General features: G+C 43.1%; 1 protein-coding gene across 1 annotated transcript; it reads right to left on the bottom strand.

Moving 5' to 3' along the window:
• Positions 1 to 1,256: 1,256 nt before the first annotated feature.
• LOC100719948 (transmembrane emp24 domain-containing protein 11-like) lies at positions 1,257 to 21,513 on the bottom strand. The gene is made up of 5 exons (XM_023563008.2): positions 21,444 to 21,513; positions 12,731 to 12,831; positions 3,514 to 3,639; positions 2,645 to 2,791; positions 1,257 to 1,458 (listed from the first exon to the last, which is right to left on the bottom strand). Exons 1-5 carry the CDS (start codon positions 21,511 to 21,513, stop codon positions 1,309 to 1,311), a joined length of 594 nt encoding a protein of 197 aa, XP_023418776.1. The 3' UTR covers positions 1,257 to 1,308.
• Positions 21,514 to 23,419: the final 1,906 nt, after the last annotated feature.

The raw sequence follows: 23,419 nt of genomic DNA on the forward strand, positions 1-23,419 counted from the left end.
AGTAGGCCTGAGTGGACAGGTGCCCAGCTCTACACAAGGAAGGTAGGTGATGAGTGGCGGACAACACAGCCTGCGCAAGGCAGAGCTGTGGCAGAGGTGGGGTCCACGGAGCCTGCGGGAGGACAAGGACGAGGGTGCATGGCTGGGTGGGGGTGGGGTAGAGCCCAGCTGCCCCCACAGCGCGTGAGAAGGGGCTTGGCCTCTGGGAGCAGCCTTCCTTTGCACAAATAACACTTCGGGAGGGACTTCACATCTGCAACTTCCAGTGAGCTTATGATTTCAAAATCAAGTTGAAGGGCTGGGAATTAAGCTTAGTGGTAGAGCACTTGCCTGGCACACACGTGACTCTGGTTGGATCCTAATATTATGCACGTACACATGCAGGCCTGAGCGCGCGGGCACACACACGCGGTTGCTTCCTAAATACTGTTTATCCTCCTCACAAGATGCCAGATCCTTCCATGCTGTCAGTCTACAAGTACTGGTGGAGTAGAGCCTCTTTTTTAAGGGATACTCATAGTAACACTCTCAGGAGCACAGCAGGAGAGGGTGCACTCGTCCCTGCAGTGCCTTGATTGTGACCTGAGGCTGCTGCACCCTTGAAACGCAGTAGACCCAAACTGGTCTGTAACGTGAGTGTAACATACAACCTAAGTCTCCAAGACTAAGGCAAAACAAGTATTAAAATTATCTTACGAGGAGTTTCATATTTTAAAAAAGATAGTGTTTTGATATATTGAGTTAAATATATGCTGCTAGGGTTAATTTTACCTTCCTTTAAGAAAGCTTAAAATTTTATATGGAGCCACATTTTATTTCTATTGCACAGCGCTGATTTATATCAGTTTTGAAATAAGGTAATGTACTTGTTTTTGGTTTTTGGGGTTTTTTTTTGGAGGGGCTGGGGGTACCGGGGATCAAACTCAACTACATGCTTGCAAGGGAGGCACTTATGCCACTGGGCTAAATCCCCGGCCCCTGTACTTGTTTTATTAAATTCAGAAACTATGTTTTTTTTCTTGGAGACAGGTTGGCTTTGAACTCACTATGTAGCTCAGGCTAGTCTTGAACTTGTGGCAATCTTCCTGCCTCGGCCTCCGAGCGTGCTGGGATTACAGATGTGCCTACCACGTGCCCACCATGCCTGGCCCAGGAACTACCTTGTTGACATCACATTTTATCAGTGTTGTAACTCTATGACATTAATTTCAACCTCTGACATCTTTGAAATCATAAAAGCGCTACATATTTGTGCATGCATTTTGGTTTATTCAAACATGAAAATTATTTGTCTTTAATGATAATATTTTAAACAACTTTTTTGGCTATAAAGAAGTCTTTAAGGTATTTCATTTGGAAAATTCCAACTGAAATAAAGATTAAAGTTTGTGCTAAAGCCCACCATAAAACATTGCTATTTGTGTCTTCGCTGATCATTCGAAAATTTTCTTCTCTGTCCTGTGCAGAAGAGAAATACATGGGTTTAGTTGTTTGAAGTACTAAATGTGTAATTTTGTGTGTGTGTTACTAGAGATAAACCCAGAGTTTTGAGCTTTAGGCAAACACTTTTACCACTATGCTACATCTCCTACCTTTAAAAATTTTTTTATCTAGAGGTATGTTCTTGGGAAATTGCCCAGGTTGGCCTCAAACTTGCCATTCTCTTGCCTTACCTCCAGAGTAGCTGAGGTTATGGAAGTGCCCCATCAAATCTGGCTTAATGTGTGAATAAAGTTGCTATATATGTTTAAGATATTTAATATTACCCAATTGGTATGTTTGGCCAAAGTGCAGTCTCAGCCAAAATCAGTGGTTTAACCAAATATGAAAGAGTAAAAAGCCATCTGAAAAGCATATTTATATTTTGGTGTAAAATGTCATGATGTGTTGCTTTATACATTTTATTTGCAACCATCAGGCAAAGCAGCATTACCTACCCAACTGTGATAGATTTTCATCATTGGAGTCCTTTATGCTGGGCACTGTGTCTAGAACTTCCTTGCCTTATCATGCTTGTGCTTACTTTTTTTCCAGACAAAGAAGTTAAGGCTTAAAGATGACACAAAATTAGTGAGTGGTGAGCAGATTTGAGCTCATATCTGACGAATGTCCACTGAACACAGTGAGTCAAAAAACCCTCAAGGGCTGGAGATGAAGCTCAGTGGTAGAGCACTTGCTTAATATATCAGAGGCCCTGGGTTGATCCCCAGTACCACAAAACAAAAGCAAAAAAAAAACAAAAACAAAAACAAAAAAACCACCAGAAAAAAATCCAAAACATTTGATATCACAAGAACGAAATTATGATTTAGAAAATGGGCATACTTGTGACTCTGTAAGTACACGGAAGGCGTGTGGCAGCATTTATTTGTTCATTCTGTAAGCTCACAGCCTTAGCTGCTGGCTGCCTTGTTCAGCAAAGGGGATAAAGAGCTGAATGAGCTGTAGTTCTCTTTCCTAGAGGAGCCACTGGTCCAGAAGATAGTGGAGAAAGATTCCTCCCTCCCTCCCATCTCCATATCCACTCAGTTCTAGCCCCCAAAAGATCTAAGAACAGGCAGTTTATTCCTTGGTCTTGAAGCTTTGTGTTTAGAAATGTGTTCTTGGCAGGAAGAGATAAAATAAGCTGAGTAGGCAGACTGACCCTTTGATAGTTTTGTTCTTTAAGTATTTGCTCAATTTGTTCAATTAGATGTTCAAGCTTGAAAGTAACTTCATTAACTTTGTCCTTTGCCTGAGCAATTGCTGTATCAAGGTCATGTTCTCCAATTCGAATATCTAAGTGGATACGCTGTTCAAGCAGTAGAAAGGAAGAAATAGCATATTGTAAAAACAGTTCCATACTTTTCCTTGCTTCCCCCTTCTTTATGTTCTTCCATTCCTCTCTCTCCTTTCTCTCCTTCCCCTTTTTCATGAATAAGGCACCACTGCATTCTTGAGCTCTCTTTTGTCCCACATGGACTATATTGTCTCTTCTACACTGTAACCTTTCTTGTAATAATGTAGTAACCTATTGACCTGAAAATATATTTGTAACTTTTTGACCATCAAATTTGCTACCAGGCAAATGCCTTTGTTACTGAGAAAATGTGATTAATGCTCTCGGGGAATTTTTCTTTGTATATAACTGAATTTCTTGTGTTAAAGTACAAATTCTCTTCCTCTCTCCTCAAAATGCTTAGGAAAGTCACCATCTATTGTGTAAGTGTTTTATTAGAATTCCATTTATTAATTTACTCTTCAGCCATCACTTGTTTTCAAGCCTGAATAATCACAGTTCTTTTAACTTCCCTCACAGCTTCTATGTTTCCAGCCCTTTAATCAACCTCGTGGCTCTCCTTTGAATGCTTTCCAAGATCCCCAGCTCCCTCTTTGGTTGCTGCACTGAGAACCCGACCCAGGAGGTCAGTAAATTTCTAGCCAGTCTGTGTGTAATGGCTCTGCATACCAATGTCATGCTTGAATAGTGTGATGCTGTGTCCATCAGCAAGGATGCGGGAGGTGTATACTTACCAGTCGACTCCCACCAAATGATATAAGCCTTGTAGAATTAGATTCTAAGCAAATGACATGTTCTCCAGGCAAATGTGAAGTAAAATAGAATGTTCCTTGTGGGCCAAATAACTTTGATAATAATACCTACAATTGAGGAATTCCATAATTTAAATTCTTAAGAAATTAAATGACTAATAAACATGAAAGATATTCAGCATTTAAGCAATAAAAAATTCAAGCTAGAGTAAGACATCTTTTGTTGACTACCAGATTGATAAAGATTTAAAAGTACTCAGAAATATCAAGGTATAGTGGTATATGCCTGTAATCCCAGCCACTGGGGAGGCTAAAGCAGGAGGACTGAAAGTTTGAGACTGTCTCAAAAAATTTTTTAAAGGGTTCAATGGTAGAGAAATTTGTCTAGCATGTGTGAGTTTGGGTTCTCCTTAGCTTTGTGTATGTGCACACACATGAATGCGTACACATTCTGGAAGTATGGAGAAATAAGCTTTCCAAGTACCACTGGATTGTAAATCAAACAAATATTAGAGAGAGGAATTAGACAATATGTGTTAAAAAATTACAATGTATATTATCATGATCCAGCAATTCTACCTATGGAAATTTATTCTGTGCATATGCAAAGTAGTCAAAATATATTCACTGTGACATTTATAATAGGAAAATTGTATTTTTGAAGTAACTTTAATACCTTTAAATAGAGGATTAAGTTTAAAGAAAGCCAACTATTATGGTTTGGATTTGAAATTTCCTGTAAAATTCAGATGTTAAAGGCTTGATTGCTGACTTTCTGGAAAGTGATTATGAGGACTAACTTCATCTAATAGATTAATCTGTTCATGCATTTATGATATGACAGCATTGTTAGGAGGTGATGAAGGCTTAGGAGAGGAGGTGGGACCTCCAAAGGGAACAAGTCATGGAGGTATGACCCTGAAGCCTGTACTGTTCCTGGCCCCTTGCTCTGTCCCTACTCCCCCAGCTTCCTAGATACCAGGCGAGGAACGCACAATGTGCCACTGCACCCTTTTGGTGTCATGTTTCTGCTGTAGTTCTCTGATCTGTTAGAGAAATGAGGTCACACAGTAAACCTCTGCTCCTCAGATTGGACAAATAGGTGGATATGAAGAATCACATTTTAACGGAGCAAAAATGTCTCTGGGAGCCATACCAGGTACATCAAGTGTATATTTCAACAAAAAAATGATAAGGCATACTAAAAGGCAAAAAATTGTCATAACTAGATACAGATATGTCATGGATGTTGAAATTATCAGGTCAAGAATTAACATAGTATGCTAAAAGCTCTAATGGAAGAAGTAGACAAGATGCAAGAAAAAATGGGGAATACAATCAGAGAAATGGAAATTCTAAGAGAAATGATAGAGGTTAAAAAGCACTGTAAAAGAAATGACGAATGGTCCTTATGGATTACTTAGATACAGCTGGAAGTGAAGCTCTGTGCTGGAGGCTGTCAGTAGAAACTCCTCAGACTGAAAACCAAGAGGAAAACTGAACAGAATGCACAAGGACTGTGGGGGCGACTGCACCGGTGTACCTTATATATAAAGGGACAAGAAGAAGGAAGGAAAGGAGAAATATGTGAAGCAATGATGACAGAATTTCCCCCCAGTTAATGACAGATACTAAGACACAGATCCAGGTAGGATAAGAGCCCCAAGCCAAATAGGAATGATGAAAACTATACATAGATGTATCATAGTAAAACTATAGAAAACCAGGGCTTAATAAAACATCTTGAAAGGTGCCAGAGAGAGGAGCCTGACCTACATGGGAGCAATGGTTAGAAGCCACGCACATGAGAAGAATGAAACAAAATATTTAATGTATCGGAAAAACCCCCGCCAACCTAGGCTTCTGTGCGCTTTAAAATTATCCTTCAATAGTGAAATAAAGACTTTTTCAGAAAAACAAAAATTGAGAGAGTTTGTCTCTAGTAGACCTGCTGTATAAGAAATGTTTCTTTAAAAAATTCTTCAGGCCAGGTGTGGTGGCACACACCTGTAATCCCAGCACTTGGGAGTTTGAGGCAGGAGGATTGCTGTGAGTTCAAGGCCAGCCTGAACCATAAGGTGAGTTCAAGGCGAGCTTGGACTGAAAAATGTCTCAGACAAAAAAAAAATTTCCTCAGAACAAAGGGAAACTATGTAAGTCAGAAATTCAAATCTGCATAACGGAAAAGTATGGAGGAAGAATAGGTGGAGAAAAAACATTTTCTTACTCTTAACTGATTGGATAGATGATAGTTTGATCAAAACGACAGGAACAATGTATTTGAGTTTATATACGGTGTAAGAATGGTTAATGGAATCATGGATATGAAGGGCAGAAGGAATTAGGCATCCTTTGTTATGATAAGGTACTTGCACTATCTGTAGAGCAATATAATTTTTTGAAAGTGAACTTAGATTGTTGTAAATGTATATTGCAAGACATAGGGCAACTTCTTAAATACAGTTTTTATGCTAAGAAATGAGAAATAATACAATTATTTGAAAATGGAAAATCAGAAAAATCCTCAGTTAATAAAAAACAAGGGCCAGGGATATAGCTCAGCAGCATATGTGCCTGCCTGGCAAGCACGATATCCCAAGTTTGATTCCTGGTACCAAATAAAAAGGAAAAAAAAAAGGAAGGCAAAAATTGCAACAAAGAACAAGGACAATGACTAGTGGCAGTAACAAATTTATAGGTAGTAATCTATACATAGTAATCTAGAGATTGTAATCCACTATACTGATAATCACCTTAGCTTTGGTGTGTGCCTACGATTTCAGCTACTTAGGAGGCTGAAGCAGGAAGATCCCAAACTTGAGCCCAGCCTGAGCAAATTAAAAAGACCCTATCTTAAAATAAAAAGGACTGAGTATGTAGCTTAGTGCACAACAAAAACAAAACAAAACACCTACTGTTAGTCATCTAAATATGAGTTAAAAAACATTGTCAAAATGGATAAAAAAAACCCAACTACATAATGAAAAAAGGATCAATTCTCCAAAAAGATTTAGCAATCCTTAACATACAACCTACCAAGCATCAAAAACAACAAACCACCAAAATATGTGAAGCAAAAACTGACAGAACTATAAGAAAAGATAGATTAGTCTACCATTTCAATTGAAGACTCCAATACCTTTCCATGAGAATGGATAGGTCTCATGTAGGGGGCAAGTTAAGGGCATAGTTGAACTCAGCAGCATTGTCAGTTGGCTGGTTGTAGCTGACATCTATACACTACCTCAGCAACAACAGCAGAATATATATATTTTTTTCAGACTTGGATCATGTACTTTAGACCTTTATTCTTTTCTAGTATGTGCTCAATATTTTAAATTTTCCACTAGTCCCTACTTTACCACATTCCACATATGTTATATATTTTCAGCTTTTGAAATATTTTCACATTTCTCTTGAAATTTTGTGACTTATGTGTTAACTAGAAGCATGCTATTTAATTTCCAACTATTTTGAGGTTTTTCCACCTGTTACTGAATTTTCAGTTTAATTATATTGTCGTCTGAGAGCGTACACTGTATGATCCTAGTCTTTTAAATATGTTGTATTACATGGCCCAGTGTTGTACTGCATGGACTAATCTAATCTGTTTACTGGTCTCCCCAAGAGTTATGCTTTACTAATACCCTAGGCAAACAGTCAAGTCAACAGTCTAGTTTAACTGACATAGATTGCAAACAGGAATAGAGAAAACTTAAACTAAACACTAGTTGTTTGAAACGATCAATAAAACCAATAGGCCTTGGGCCAAAATAAGGGAAAACATAGGACACAAACTTCTAATATCGGAAATTAAGGAGAAGACATGTTTATAGATCCCATCAGACATTTCAAGATAAGGAATACTATGAACAAGTCTGTACCCCCTGATTTGATAACATTGATGAAATGGACTGACTTCTTGAAAGACACAGTTTGCTAAAATTTGTACAAAGTTTAAAGAATCAAGAAAATGAGTAACTTTCTGAAACAGAAAGTCCCAGATGGACTCACTACTGAATTCTACCAAACACTTAATGGAGAAAGTATTCCAATTTTCTACACTATCTTACAAGCAAAATACTTTACTTTTTCCCCCAGGAATTGAACTCACATCCTTGTGCTTGCTAGGCAGGTGCTTATGTGAATGAGCTAAATTTCCAGCCTTACTTTATTTTTTTTTTTTAAGCTGGGGACTCACTATGTTACCCAAACTGGTCTCAAGCACTTGGGCTTATGGTCTTCCCACCTCAGACTACTCATATCTGGAACTCTAGGGGTGCACCACTGAACTGACAAGCTGGTTTTAGTGTTTATGTGCAAACACAAGACTCAGAAAAGCTAACATAATTGTAAGGCTCCTTCTGGACCTGACTTTCCCAGCCCCCAGCCTGCTTGCCGGCAGAAGCAGTACTCTTCAGGGAATTCAGCTCAGGACCAAGGCTGTCATAGGCAACCATAGGCTGTTGTGGAGGATATAAGACAGGACAAGGAATTTTGCATGTCCTCCACAAGTCTGGGGATGCCTGAAAATTTACACCGAACACTTCAAGGACTTTGCCCACTGAGGTGCAAGACTGCCAGAAAACTCTGACCACAGATGTTTATTAAATCTTCCCATCTAGTGTCCCCTGCCTTCTTTCCACCCATATAAAAGGGATATACTTCTCTTTGTTTGAGGCAGATGGCTTTATTGCTCTCTTCCTGCCTGAACCCATGTATTAAACCATATGCCTAACTGCTATCACAGCAGCCTGTCATGTGGTCTCTTGCCTTGCATTTGTTAAAATAATGTTGAGGAAGAAAGACTGGGTGAAGGAACTGGTACTTCCCAAATTTTAAGACTTACTATAAAGCTACAGTAATCATGACACAGTAGTATTGATAAAAGAACATACAAATGGATTGTTGGGGCAGAAATAGAACCACATAAACATAGTTAAGTGGTCTTTGACACAGAAATAAAAACAGTGCAATGAAGAAAAGGTAGCTTTTTCAAAACATCCTGGAATAACTGAACATCCATATGCAAAAAATCCCAAATCTGGGCATGGACCATATATGCCTCTCACAAAGATTAACTCAAAAGTAGATCATATAAAACTAAAAATTAACAGGAGAAAATCTAGATGGCTTTGGATTTAGTAATGATTTGTTCGGTATGACAATCATGATCTAAGAAAAATGGATGTGGTAGACTCAAAAAGGCTAAAACTGGTGCTCTGGAGAAGACAATGTAAAGAGGATGAAAAAGTAAGCCAGACTGAGGAAACATTTGTGGAAGGCATTTCTGATGAAGGACTCATCTGAAACATACCAAGAGCTCTTAAAATTCAGTAATAAACAACGGCCCAATTTTAAAATGGGCAAATATCTAAACAGACAGTCACCAAAGAAGATAAACAGATGAAAAATAAGCACATGAGAAGAAGCTGCACACCATGTGTCATCAGGGAAGTGCAAATCAAAAAAGCGAAGTACTGCTCTGCACCTGTTAGCCCAAATGACAAACACTGAAAACCCCAAGCACTGGCAGGGACGTGAGCAGCAGGAGCTCTGATTCACTGCTGGTAATACTGCAGCAGGGTGTGGTAACCAGGGGAGGCAGATGGCATTCTTTTAAACTAAGTGTACTCTTGCAATATGATCCAGTAGTCACACTCCTTGGTATTTTTCCAAATAATATGAAAACGTAGGTCCACAGTAAAACCTACGTACAGTTGTTTATAGCTACTTTATCATTATTACCCAAACCTGGAAGCAGCCCAGGTGTCCTTTTAATGGTGAACATAAAAACTGTGGCACATCCTGAAAATGGGATATTATTCAACACTAAGAAGAAATGAGCTGTACGGCCATGTAGTGACCCGGAAGAACCTTAAACAAATATTAAATGAGAGGCACTGAAAAGACTGCAAAAGAGCCATGAAGACTGCACACTGATTCCAAACATTTGCCAGTGTGGAAATCTGAAAAAGGCAAAACTATATAACAATAAAAAGATCAGTGGTTGCCAAGGATCGAAATAAAGAAAGGAGTAGATGGAGCACAGAGGACCTTTAGGGTAGGGAAACTATGCTGTGACAGTCCACAGTGGAAGCATACCATTACATATTTGTGTAAACGCCTAAAATGTATGATGCCAAATGCATCATAAACTGTGAGCTTGGAGAGATAGTCAGGGTCAGCGAGGATTCATCAGTTATGACAAACACATGCCTCTCCTGGGGTTAGTGATAGTGGAGAGCCCCTGTGTGGCAGGACAGGAGAGTTTCTCTGTCTTACTTTCTGCTCAGTTTTGCTGTGAACTTAGAACTTCTCTAAAAGACAAAGTCTTAAATCATCTTGAAAAGAGATATATATTGCACACATAAAATGACATATTTTTAAAAACTCCTTTTCAGTTTTGATTTGAAGAAAATAAAGGATCTTGTTCATACTTAATTTCTGTTAATACAACATTAAAAAAAGAAAGTTTGTCAGCTAAGATTACAGCCAAGGGTCAGGTTTTACAATTTATTTCCTTTTTTGTACAAATAGCAAGGAACTCTTCCCTAAAGAAATACTCAGTGACTAGTCATCACCCAGTAAATTGCATTTTCAAAGCTTTTGTATTCAAGGCACTGCAGTCTTGTTCTAGTGAATATTCAGTTCAGCAAACGTTTTGAACGCTTATTAGTTTGGTGTATTGGAAAAGAACACATTTGCGTTTAAATCTCTGTGTTACCACTTGTTGGCAGTGTGACAGTTTTTAAGTCACTCAGAGCCAGAGTTTCCTATACCAGAATACTGGAGATTGAAAAGGGAATACAGAGACGTGGAGGCCTGTGTGGCTGGCAGCTGTTGTGACTGTCAGTCCCGCCGAGCCTACCAGCCCGAAGGCCAGCAGCCACATGCTACAGCACCCACAATCGAGGCCAGGGACGTGGAGTAACCTGTGCTCTGAACATATTGGCCTATGCAGAAACAGCACTTGTGGGTACTAGAAGGAACTTTAAATGGGGCTCTTGGGCTGTAGGAAATGTTGAAATGAGAGCTGTTCTTTATTGTCTCACTCCAAATGCAAAGAGCTTTCTGGAGAGTAAGGCTTGTGGCCAAGAATTTTGTCATTGTTAGGCCAGTGAAATACTTAGGATCTACCAATCCCATAATATGTATGTGCGCAATGTTTATGGAATGAATGAAAGTATTTCTCCTCCTTTCTACAAAGGGATAATGTTTCAGGCAGCTGTGATTTACGTATTTATTTAAAACAAGATATTACCATGTAGCCTAGGTTGACCTTGAATTTATGGTGATCCTCCTGCCTCAGCCTCCCAACTGCTGGGATTACAGGTGTGTGCCACCATGCTCAGCAGCTGGGAATTTATTTAATTACTTAAGATACATGGTATTGGGCTGGGGATTTAGCTCAGCAGCATAAGTGCCTGGCTGGCAAGCTGAGGTCATGAGTTGGATCCTTGGTACCAAAAAAAAAAAAAAAAAAAAAAAGAGAGAGAGAGAGAGAGAGAGAGACATGGAATTGGGCCAGGGGCATAGCTTGGCAGCATAGCACCTTCCTGGCAAGCATGGGATCCCAAGTTCTAGTCCTGGTACAAAAGAGACAGAGGGAGAGAAGGAGAGGCAGAGAGAGAGAGAGAGAGAGAGAGAGAGAGAAGAGAGGAGAGGAGAGAGAGAAGAGAGAGGAGAGAGAGGAGAGAGAGAGAGCTACTGTGTTGTCCAGGTTGGCCTTGAACTAAAAATGGGTTCAAGTGGTCCTGCCTCCCCATATAGGTACATGTCACTGTTCTGGCCCATCAATTTTTTAGGGGTCAGGAAATTAAACTCAGGGCCCTAGCTCTTTTTATTTTTGAGATAGGATCTTGCCAAGTTGCCCAAGTGGGGCTTGAAATTGGGATTCTCCTGCCTCAGCCTCCCAGAGTGCTGGTGTTATAGGCACATGCCACCACACCTGGCAGAAGTTGTATATTTTAAAGAATAATCTCTGTGTTTTAAAACCAATGGATAAGGTTTTAATCTAACAATTTTAACACAACTAAAATTTAATTCTGGATTTAGTAAGCTTTAGAGACATTTTCAGATTAGTCATTTGATTTTTTTTTTGTACCAGGAATTGAACTCAGGACCTTATACCTGCCAGGCAGATCCTGTGCCACTCAGCTGTATCTGTGGTCCTAGATAAGTCATTTTAAATATTACTAAGAAAGAAAAGGAGGGAATTGAATTTGGTGTGGCAGGAAGCATGGAGATAGCAGAGTGGGAAGGAGCTGTCTTGACAGCTGACTGAAGTTACAAAAGTGGTCCACGGGGTGCTGAGTGTGCTGAGAGAAGAGTGTTAAACAGAAGAGAGTCTCATGTCCTATAGCCCAGTGGGACTGGGTCCTCTGTGGCACAGCTCCCAGTCTGCTCATTAGGAGGCTGTCAAAAGGTCTAGTCCAATGTTGGCGTAACAGTTGCTCAGTTTGCAGAGAAGGGGACTTTGCCCTGTTACATCAAGTCCCTTCTCCTCCAATCAGATGCCCGTCCTGTTGTGCAAGGCTTTGGCCCAGCACCCTGCTGCTACCCTTCCAGAGGCACATGTGCAGGATGCCCAGGGTAAGTGAATGGACAGAACAGTCCAGGAAACAGCCTGGCTGGGAAACGGAGGTCTGTCATACCTACTGTGCGGATGAGAAAACTGAGGGCCAACACACTCAGGCAGTCTGCCCAGAGTCTTCACTTTGGTGACAGTCTGCCCTTGAATTGGGGGCTGACTCTAAAGATCCACATTGTTCCACATGAGCAGGCTAACTTCTGACTTGCACTGATACCCAGGAAGGTAGAGGTCTCTGTGGCCAGACAGACCCAGAGGCTGCTGCATTGCTTAACAAGGGCTCTGCCAGAATGGAAGGAGAGGGCTGGTCACTTAGCCCTAGCACTTTCTCAAGGTGCAAGGTGCATGCAAACTGGCAAGCCTCCAGGGACCAGTGGGAGGCCTTCCAGTCCTCCTAAGCCTTTCTGTGAGGACATGATATCTGTTCTACTCTGAGACTTTGACTAGGCACTTCCTGTGTTTGTGTCATGCCTTTAGACAGGTCTATGGAGAAAAGCATACATTCTTCTTAATCAGTGCTTGTGTAGAACTTCTAAACCTGGGGTGGGGACTCAGGGGCTTTTAGGGGATAGAAAGTTGAATAATAAAATAGAAAAGACTGTTTACCTCCTCATGGTAAGATGTGATGGTCACAAACATTCCCAAACCAGGAGCAGCTTCCAGGAAATCATGTCTGTCCATGTCCCACTGCTGTATCTTGAAAGTCCCTATTTCAAAAATATCAACGAACCATTGTAAAATGTAGAAGACAGCAATAGTGATTGCAGCTAACTTAAGTGAATTTCTTTCTCAGTCTGTTTACATTACTAAACACTGTTAGTCTGCATAGGTTTCACTGTGATCGGATTGTCCGACAGAGCAGGACACCAGAACATAGAAGATAACGGAGGTCTTGGCCGGGTTCTGAGTCTTGCTGTGACTAGGTGACTTGAGAAGCTACTTCGCTACTCAGCCGCAGCCTCCAGGCAGAGAAAGATCTCCGTGCTCTAAGGCTGAAGCGCATGCAGGATTCCCACCCAGAATGTCAACTCTGTGTGCACTGTGATGAAGACACATACTTCTTGGACCTCCCCCACACCCCCAGTATGTCTCCTGCCTTAACTGTCTTGCCACCATACATTTCCAGCAGAACTCTTTCCAGAAGCATAGCAGTCATTGTGTTGGAGCCTCTGTTTGATTGCCTCACACTGACAGCCTCTAGCCTTCTTCCTGCAGTAAGTGGCAGCTGCCATGTGACTTAACTGTACTTTAGACCCATGACAGGTGTGCTGGGAAGAGAAAGCAGCAACACTGGCATAGCCTTTATGTCCCAGGTACTATGCTAAGTACCTAATACGTATCATCTCATTTAATTAAGTGTGCATTCTTTAAAATGTATTCAGAGGAAAGCGTCCATTTATCCACCCCGTAATTTGACAAGTATATGTTTGCCTGCCCCGTAACACGGTTCTGGGTGCTGAGGACAGCACCCAGAGGCAAAGTCTTTGCTTCCATAGAGTTTTCGTACAGGCAGATACAGAAGACAAGCAAATAAACACGTAATGTAGAAGGTGTTGAGCACACGAAGGAAAAGCAAGCTCAGGGAGGGAAAGTCAGACAAGGCTCCTCAATCTCAGAAAGAGTGAAAAAAAATATTCAGAAGGCTAAGGTGTAAACACTGTAAAGTGTCTGTATTCAGTTTCAACAAAAGGAACTGTGCTGCCTGGATTTGAATCCTGACTGCTACTTGCTAATTACATGACCTCGGATAAGTAAATTTTTCCATGCTTTAGTTTCATCATATAAAAATAGTATCTACCTACAGAGGATTGATATCATGAAAATTTGTAAATATGTAATCACTCCTTTAAAATAGTTAGGCACATAATTAGCATTAAATGTGATATGTATATACACATAATTTTAAATATAGTTAACACATAAGTAAAAATTATATAAATGTATCTATGTACACTACTTTGTATAAGTCTAATGCCCTCTCCCTTAACAACACATTATGCTGTCTCCACCTAGGAGGGATGGTTAGACTCAGGTCTATGTGCAGAGAGCCTGGAAACAGCAGAAGTTGGAGCATTTGAGGAACAGTAGGTAACCAGAGCAACGTCAGCAGGAAAAGGTAGGGGATAAATTTGAGGGGTGGCAGGACCAGGTCTTGAATGCCCACAGGCCCATTGTAAGGACTCAGGGAAAATGGTTAAGGATTGAAACTTTGTGCTTTTTATCTTTTAATTTTTAGGTACCAGGAATTGAACTCAGGACTTCACACTTGCCAGGCAGGTGCTGTGCCACTGAGCTAAATCCCCGGCACTAACAATGTGCTTTTTAAAAAAATTCTTTATTCCCATTTGTAAAGATAAAAGAAGATTAAGAGTCAAGGCAATGAGTCATTGTAGTCAAAATAATAGTATTGGAAGTTGTAAAAATAATGAAATCTCCATTATTTTCCCTCTCTATGGTTAAGAAATGGGTCTCAGATAGGTGAAGTCACAACCCAAAGACACATAGAAGCCATGTTGTAGAAGCAAAATTAGAATTGAACCAGTCTTACTCCAGAGCCTTCAGCTTTAACATCAGTAGGGCGGGGTCTCCCTGGAAGACAGGAGGGGTGAGTCCCTCAGGGGGTCTTGAGAAAGGTACTTGACCATGGATGCCAACCATGAAAGGTTGGGGAGAGAAGTCCTCTTTGGGGACACTTAGAAAGTGAATTTCCTAGGACAGGAAAACTGTGGCAGCTCATCCCCTGCTTGTGTTGTGCAGTGGCTATAGTCCAGGTTGCTCTTAAACAGAGCTGACCTACCTAACTCACCATGAGTCTGTGGAGCATCATAGAACACTGTACACTTGGTGCTATTCAGAGCAGTCCATCCAAGAAGCTCTTTCAGGAGGTGTCAGTGGTTCTTGACAAGATAGAATGGGCCCATTCCAGCCTATCACTCCTGCTGGTTACAACTGAAAACCATGGGCAAAATGTATGAGACAACTGTCTGAAGACTCCAAAAGGTGGAGAAAGGAAGTAGCTTGGCTGAGGACTTCAGAATTCAATGCATAACTGATCCAGACACCAGAACAATGTGTAACCTACAGCTGCAGACCAGAGAGAAGAGAGAGACCCTTATGCAGCAAGTTAAAGGCACAGGATACCCGAAAGGGTGAACACCCTGAAAAAAAGTGCATCTTTCCTGTTGGATGCTTCAGCCATGGAGCCTGGGGTGGTACCCTGGCCACATCCCTGCCCTGTGTTATGTGAGGAGCAGTGCACCAGGGAACTGGGGCAGAATATACAGAAGAGGAAGCTTCAGAAAAGAGCAAATCTGTGAAAGGGTTGTTGACCCAGATCGTACACTGTAGCCAGAAAAAGCCTCAGCCAGAATTAGGGAGCTCCTGTCTCCCCCGCCCCTAGAGATTTACCTGTAAACCCTATATCCCCCCACCCTTCGGAATCTGCCCCTGGTGCCAAATGTGTGCCAATGAAATACCTGTGCATCTCTAATGGCCTTAGGGCACTGCCCTAAGCTTAGGCTACTTATATTCCCCCCCATGCCACGTGTCAGCGTGAGAGAGATCGCCAGATTTCAGCGGCCGGTGTGTCAGTCCTCTCTCTCCGTGTTCCCAGAATAAAGGCCTCTTTTGATTTATACTCCTCATCTTTTGGGAATATTTTTCATCTTCTGGAAATAATCCTATCAATCTGGATAGCCCATGATGAAACTGGCTGGAATCAGTACAACAAAAACTCAAGTTAATCCAGTTATGGGTGGAATATTGGTGATACTTCAAACTGTGTGCTAGGCAGCACACAAACAGAGCAGACCAGAATAGTAGTGTGAAGTCTCAGAAAACTAAATGAACACTAGAATGTGTGTTCTGAATCTACATAGAGTGACTTTCTGCTAAAATAGAATATAATCAGAGAGGAACCAGAGTCATAACAATACTAAAAATGTCCAGGATGTATACATAATTTCTCATGATTCCAAGAACCAAGAAAATCTCTACTTGAACGAGAAAGACAGCAAGTTGACATTGTTGGAACTATTCAATAATTTTAAAGCAGCCATCATAAAAATGTTCCAGTAAGTAGTCTGAACACTCTTGAAATAAATGGAAGAATAAACTCTCAGAAAAAGCAAAGATAAAAAGAACAAAATAGACACATTAAGAGAGGAAAAATAGAGTAAAATTTTGAAAAATGATCTCAGTTTAAAAAAATACAACGATGACAGAAGAAAGAGTCAGTGAATTTAAATAAATGGAAATAATCCAGTGTGAACAACAGGGAGGAAAAAAAGCTTTTAAAGAAAGTCTCCTGGACCAGTGGAACAATAATCAAAGGTCTAGAATTTAAGGAGTCCAGAGGACAGAAGTAAGAATAAAAAGCTGAAAAAATACATAGAAGGGAATAATGGCTGCAAACTTCCCAAATTTAGTAAAAAATATAAATCTACATATTCAAAAAGCTCAGCTTACCCAAAACAGGATGCCTTCCCCAGTCCATCCCTTCATACATCACAGTCAAATTTTCAAAACTAAAGAACATGAAAAAGTAGAAAACGGGAGAAATATTGATTGATAGGCGGGGCAGCACCAACAATGAACAAAGACAGATTTGTCTCCTGAGACACGGATGCCGGCAGACATGACATCCTTCAGCTGTTCAGGCAAAGTAATTGCCAAGCAATTCTATATTTACCAAAATATATCCTTGAGGAATGCAGATGAAAGTCTCCAATCAAGGAAAAGTAAGAGAATTTGTCATGAGAACACCTGCTATAAAAGACTTGCTAAGGGAAGCCCTTCTAATAGAAAGGAAACTTGGAACATTAGGCTTAAATGAAGACCAAGTATGGTAGATGTCTGGGGAAATCTATAAAGACTATTCTCCATTTAAAAAACTGTTGGTTTAAAAGTGGCAGTTACAAACTGTGGTGATTAATCGCCTCCCTCTTTCTGAGGTGTGCCTGTTCTGTTAGTGGCCACCCCCTTATGAGTGGCAGTTGGACCGTGTCAAAATGTCTATCATCCTGGTGCACTGCCTTGAGCTGTCAGATGGAAGAGGGTCGTTTCTTGCCTGATGTCTAGTCCTGAATATACAGCACCACATCCTGGCCCTGGGACAGTGGGCCAGAGTGATGGAGCCGCCATGTTCAGAGCTGCCAGCAGATGGCAGAAGAGAAGCACTGCTTACCACAGAACAAGGAGGGATGTCAAGATGGCATGAAGGAAAGAACCCTGTAACAGACATTCCCACAGAACCCAGCACCCACAGCAAAAGGCACCTTGTCACACTTCTCCCTGCACTGTCACAGTGTGGTGAGAGAAGCAGGGATGCAGCTTACTAGATGTGTAACAGTGGATGAGACACTGGACTACTCTGGGCCTCAGTTCTCTCCTTGTTATGAAATGTAAACACATTAATCTTTGTACGCCACTTAATGCAGAGCTTAGCTCACTGTGAGCTCTACACAAGAACTATTACAGAGCTTCAAGTATGTATTTTGCCATCTCCTCTTCCACTTACTGCCTCACCCTGGAAAGTAGGGAGAATTCCATTTAATAGGTAAGGAGCCTGAGGCCTGTGGGGGGGACTGAGTGACTTACCTACCTGGGGAAGTGGCAGAGCAGGGACACTTTGTGTGTCAGCAGGGCCGAGTCCCGAGTTAGGGACATGGCCACCACAGACGGCACCACTTTCTAGCCACAGGCCTAACAGTGTGACCTGTGTGCTGGATCAGCCCACATGCTTGCTGCCCACATCCCCTCTGCTTGGGTTCTCAGCATAGTGGACTTTGAGTGAGCCTGACCATGCTGGGCCACACTGCTACTGTGGGAAGTGAATGGCCTCTTCTCCCAGGCCACTAAGCTAAGCCTCTTCTGGCCTCCTGGCAGACGTGGCAATCAGTTCTTCTCTCAGAGCTCCATTGTGGGTACCCTCTTTGCTCCAGACTAAGAGTCTTTGAGGCTGGAACTGTGGGTCACTTGGGCTGGTATTAGAAAAATAAGTATTCATTGTGGGAATCTCTCCTACAAAGCAAAATATCCCCTACAAATTCTGGATTCTTGGTATTATTCTCCAGCTTTTTAAAATATAAGTATATACTATACATTTTATAAAAAATTTACCTGGACTTTTTCACCCAATTATTGTAAGCATTTTTCCATTCCTTCAACATTCATCTCTAACCTACATAGAGGTCTGTTGACGAGGAAGATCCAAATCCTTGCCCAGTGCTGAGTATAGAGCAAGGTAGACACAAGTGGTCCCTCAGCAGCTGATGGATGAGTGGAACAGTGGTGGCATCATGTCACTGATGAACCATGGACCATGATCTGGTTGACCCCTGCTTCAATACTTATGGATGTGTGATCTTGGGCCAATGTATGAAATCTCTCAGCAGTAAGCAGGGGTCAGTCGCTGTGCTGTATCTTGAAGGTAGTTATGGCGATACAGATTAAAACAAATCCCGAGAACATTGCGGGCCCCAAGTGATCACTCAGAACGTTGTTAGCCAAATTAACGAATCCTTTCTGTGTAGAGCTCATCAGGGCAAGCAACAAAGGAGGAACCCACACCTTTTCGTGGCTCCCCATTGTGCTTAGGATGATTTCCAATTTCAGGAATGTGCCCTTTGGCCTGCAGGACCTGGCCCCACTTTCTCACTGATCATGCTGCCTGCTTGCCTGTCCTGGAGTACACATTCTCCTTTTCTACCAGTCCTTGCCTTTGATAAGGGACTTGTCTTTAAAGAAAATCTCCCCGGACCAGTAAGTGGTTTGAAACTCACTAGACAAGAGTACTAAGGATACAGCTGCCTCTCCACGATTTATCTCCTTGTTCCTCTCCTCTTTCCTCTCAGCCTCAGCAGCACAGCTGTTTATCCCTTTTGTCACTCAACAACCTGAGATCACTGTTAAGAAACATAGGAAAATGGAGCTACCAGAAACAAGACAAACATCCAGAAGGTGTCTGGCTTAGTCTCTAGGCAGGTTCAAGAGCAGGGCTTCCTGTGCCAGCAGGGCCCTTGCCTGGCGCCCTTGGGTACACAAGCCCTGCGTTGCCTCCTCGGCTTCTGATGGGAACTGGAGCTCAGGCTTCTGCTTCTCAGGTCTTTTAGGAAGGGGTTCAGTAAAAGCTACACCCAACTCTCCAGGAGACTTTGGACAGATAGGTACTCAGAGGCAAGTGAGTGGGTCAGAGAGTGTCCAGCAGGGTGAGAACTGGCCTTGCTGGGCACCTGTAGCAACTCTGAGATAGGCCAGGTGTGTGTAGCTTCAGGGCAGGTGATATCCCCCCCGGCAGAGATAAGGAACGGGAGCTAAGTAAGTCATCAGCCATTGCAACAACAGTGAGAGCCCCTCCTCCTGTGCTGGCTGCTCCCTGTCTGCTTCTCACTGTGACTTTCTCACCACACTTACAGCTGTGATGCTCTGCAGTGCTACTGCCTGTTCAGTATTTTTCTCTCCATAAGAACAGAAGCACGATGAAGGGAAGACTCAGTTTTTAATTCCTAGTGTCTAGAGCAATGGTATGGTGGGTGGGTAGGTATCCACTGAGTGAGCTGATAGAGGAAGAGCAGTGGATGGAGGAGAGGGAAGAAGACAACCTTCAGGAAAGAGAGAGGATGGATGTGGACTGGAGGCAACTTCAGTGCTCAGGGAGCTGCAGTCCAGTTCTGGGTGAAGTTAGATTGCTGCGAGCACTTAGGACAGGGCCTTACGGCTTTGCAGAGAGCAAGTTGTGCCACACAGCTGCAACTCCATAGGATACAGGGTGGTAGGGTATAGAAATGAACTCGGGAGAGACCATGTGTCTCAATCCTCAGCCAAGTCAGGAAGTCAGGGACTGCACATCCAAGCATGATTGCAATTAAAGCACCAGCTAGTGGACTCGTCTCAGCGTGGTTGGAAGTCTCAAAACCCATGGTGTTAATCCTGCAATATGTTAATGTGGTTCTTTTGAAAGCATGCATTTACACTCAGGCCAGGAGGCAGAGGGCTATGGGTGCACAGAGATGGGCAGGATAGACAGGCCTCTTCTGTCCTCAATGCCTTAAAACTGGTGTCCATGTTAAAACTGAGCAGTGACCACAATGCTAAGGAGCAAACCAACAGAAAAGAGACCCAGGCCGGGGATTTAGCTTAGAGGCTCAAGTGCTTGCCTGGTAAACTCAAGGTTGTGAGTTCGATCCCTGGTACAAAGAGAGAGAGAGACAGACAGACAGACAGACAGACCTGGGAAACCTCCTTCCTGCCTAGTGTCCATGAACCCCAGGATGTCCCCTTGCCCCAGTCCCTGTGACCCCTGTGTACACTGCTTTGGCCTCTCTGACCTGAGGAAAATTGTTCTTACTGTCATTTGTCACATTTATACCATGACTCACTGCGGTTGTTTGCATAGTTGATAAGTTCATTTTTCTTTTTTTCTTTGTACACATCCTTGATGTGTCTCTATATTAAATAATAATTCTCTGTTCTTTTGAATCCTCCATTTTTTCCAGGGGGATTACCTGGTCAGCAGTAAGTCCTTTTCTCTCGAGGGTTATGCCCTTTCGCTGCTGCCTCTGCCCGTCCTGTCCTCCCCTCTGAGCCTGTCTCTAGTTCAGCCTGACCCAAGCCAGACTACCTTGTTGTGCTCTGCCCCACAGTGGACATGGGTGGCTGGGGGAGCCTGGAGAGGAACCTGGGTCTCTCAGGTGACCCAGACAGCAGAGCAGAGGTGAGAAGACAGAGTAGTTGGTCCCAGCAGGAAGGATGCAGAGCTGCCCCAGACCCAGGAGCAGAAGCTGGGCAGCATGGTGCTTCCTTCCAGATCCATAAGATAGCTCCCAAGACCAGGATCTGTAATTCTGGGACTCCAGGGCTTTGCTGTCCTCTTTTAAAGAAAAACTAAAATATCCTATGGTTCCAAGTTTATCTAAACCCTCATATCTGCAAGGGTGGTGGTCTGCAGGCATGGAGGCAGCAGCAGGCCAGGGAGGAGCAGGTGTCCAGTGGTGTCCAGGGAGCAAGGACAGAGAGACTCGACTCAGGATGAGGAGCCAGCCCAGAGGGCTAGGGGCTGCATGTCAGACTGCACCAGGCAACTGTCCAGCAGCATCTCCAGGAGATTAAGGACTCTCTAGCCACGGTCCCTTGCATTGCAGGTTGGGAAATCCACGAAGTCCTAGAAAAGTGACCAGCTGCACTGGGATTCACCAAGGCAGCTCACCCTCCCCACTCCCTGCTCTGTGTGCAGGCCAGGATAGGCTGGGTTCTAGAAGCCATACATACACAGATGAACTCTCCACATATCCCGAAGAGACAGAGTGGTTACGTGGCTTACTCATGGTGCTGGGTGGCAGTGCTGGGATCCGGATACAGAAGTCTCGCTCAGAGTCTGAGGAGTCAGACATGTCCCTCCCACAGCAACTGAGAGGGCAGGGGAGGCCGCCACTCAGTGCCCACCACATCTGTCCCATCGTTCTGCTCACCTCAGTGCGGCCCAATGCTGCATTCTCACTGCCCCCCGTCCTTTCCTACATTGACCACAGTGTTTGCAGGCTGGGCCATCACTGTTGGAGATAGAACACTAAAACACAATGGCCAGGTAGGCACTCTGGTCTAAAGACTTCATGTGTGTTTTCAGCATTCAGCCACAATTAATACTCTGAATGGCACCAGAGATACCTTTGACCAAAGAAAACCAGTGACCAGAACCACAAATCAAGCTTGGATCCTGTGGTCCAGTCCAGGCTTCCTGCTTTATAAATATGCAAGTCACTGGCAAGGTTTTTTTTTTTTATTATTCTTTTTTTTTTTTTTTAAATACCAAGGACTGAACTCTCAAGCACGCGCTTGCAAGGCAGGCGCTTATGCCACTGAGCTACATCCCCAGCCCCAGGCAAGGCTGTTTTTACATCAGCTCTTCTTAACTTGGTGAGCAAGAGATGACCATTCCAGGCCAGGTGTGGTGGTGCACTCCTGTAATCCCAGCACTCAGGAGGCTGAAGGAGGAGGATCGTTGCAAGTTCAAGACCAGCCTGAGCTACAAAGTGAGCCCACGGCCAGCTTGAACTTCTTAGTGAAACCTTATCTCAAAAAGACAAAGGGGGCGGGGGGAAGATGACCATACCTTATTACGTTCACTGCCAAATAATATCGATTCAGGAGATCAACATAATACCGTAAGACCACATCTGGATCCACCCTTTGACAAGGCTCATCTTACCTACCTGTGACCCATGTTTCACTCGGAATGTCTTGTATTATACACTTCTGCTCTCGTTCCTCTGAGTGGAAATAAAATGCAGCTGAAAGTGAAAGATTAGAACAGAAAAGTAGTATTAAAATACACATTTTGGTTCTTTTTACTGCTCCTGTAAGTGCTTTCTTTGAAGTGGAACAGTGCTTTTTTTGCAAGCCACTATATCTTCAGCGCTTGCACTCCATTGGGTAATTCTGCAGCATCGATTTTCGTGAGAAGTGACATATGGTGCCTGCACATGGGCAGGTGATTGCAGCAAATCCCAGTGAGCAAGGTAAAAAGACACCTGGACAATGGGGCTCTTTCCAAGCAGTGACAGGAGAGCTGCTGCCCGTTAATGACTGTGTGTTTGTAGGAGTGGCAGGCAGTGCCAGGCTGGGGTCAGTGCTGGAGGAAGGCTTGGTACCCAGCGCTGGGGGCCTACCACAGGCCTCTGTGAATGATGTGAAGTGCCGCTGCCTGCCAGGAAGTGAGGGAGGAGGCCTGCGGCGCGGTCAGGAGCAGGAGAGATGGGCAGGAAGAGAGGTAGCATGGGAGTCTAGGCAGTAAGAGGAGCAGTTCTAAAATGAGCCCATCCAGACCCTGATCTAGAGGAGGAGGGGCGCTGAGTCGGCTGAGTCGACTGAGTCTCAGTTTCCCCAAAAGAAGAGTAAGAGATCTTTGTAATCCGTCTGCCCTTTAACCTTTGGAGCCTCAGGGTTTTTTTTTTAAACCTTTTAGTTGGAAATATTTGTTCGATTTTTTTTTTTTTTTGTCTTTTTCCTTTTTATCGGTACCAGGGATCGAACTCATGACTGCCTGCTTGCAAGGCAGGTGCTTATGCCGCTGAGCTAAATCCCCAGCCCCTATTTGTAGGTTTTTAGAAAGTTGCAAGAATAGTGGAAAGGGGTCTTGAGTCCTCTCACCCCACTACTCTACCAGCGGTCATACCCTGGGACCTAGGATGCAGTGAGGCAGCAACAACTGCGTGACTGCCGACCTGGTACGGGCGGTCCTCGGGTTTGGCAGTGTGTGTGTGTGTGTGTGTGTGTGTGTGTGTGTGTGTGCACGCCCGC

The sequence above is a fragment of the Cavia porcellus genome, unplaced genomic scaffold, assembly GCF_034190915.1.
Source record: "Cavia porcellus strain 051 isolate PalLab524CR breed Dunkin Hartley unplaced genomic scaffold, mCavPor4.1 scaffold_18, whole genome shotgun sequence".
In the NCBI taxonomy this organism is placed as follows: domain Eukaryota; kingdom Metazoa; phylum Chordata; class Mammalia; order Rodentia; family Caviidae; genus Cavia; species Cavia porcellus.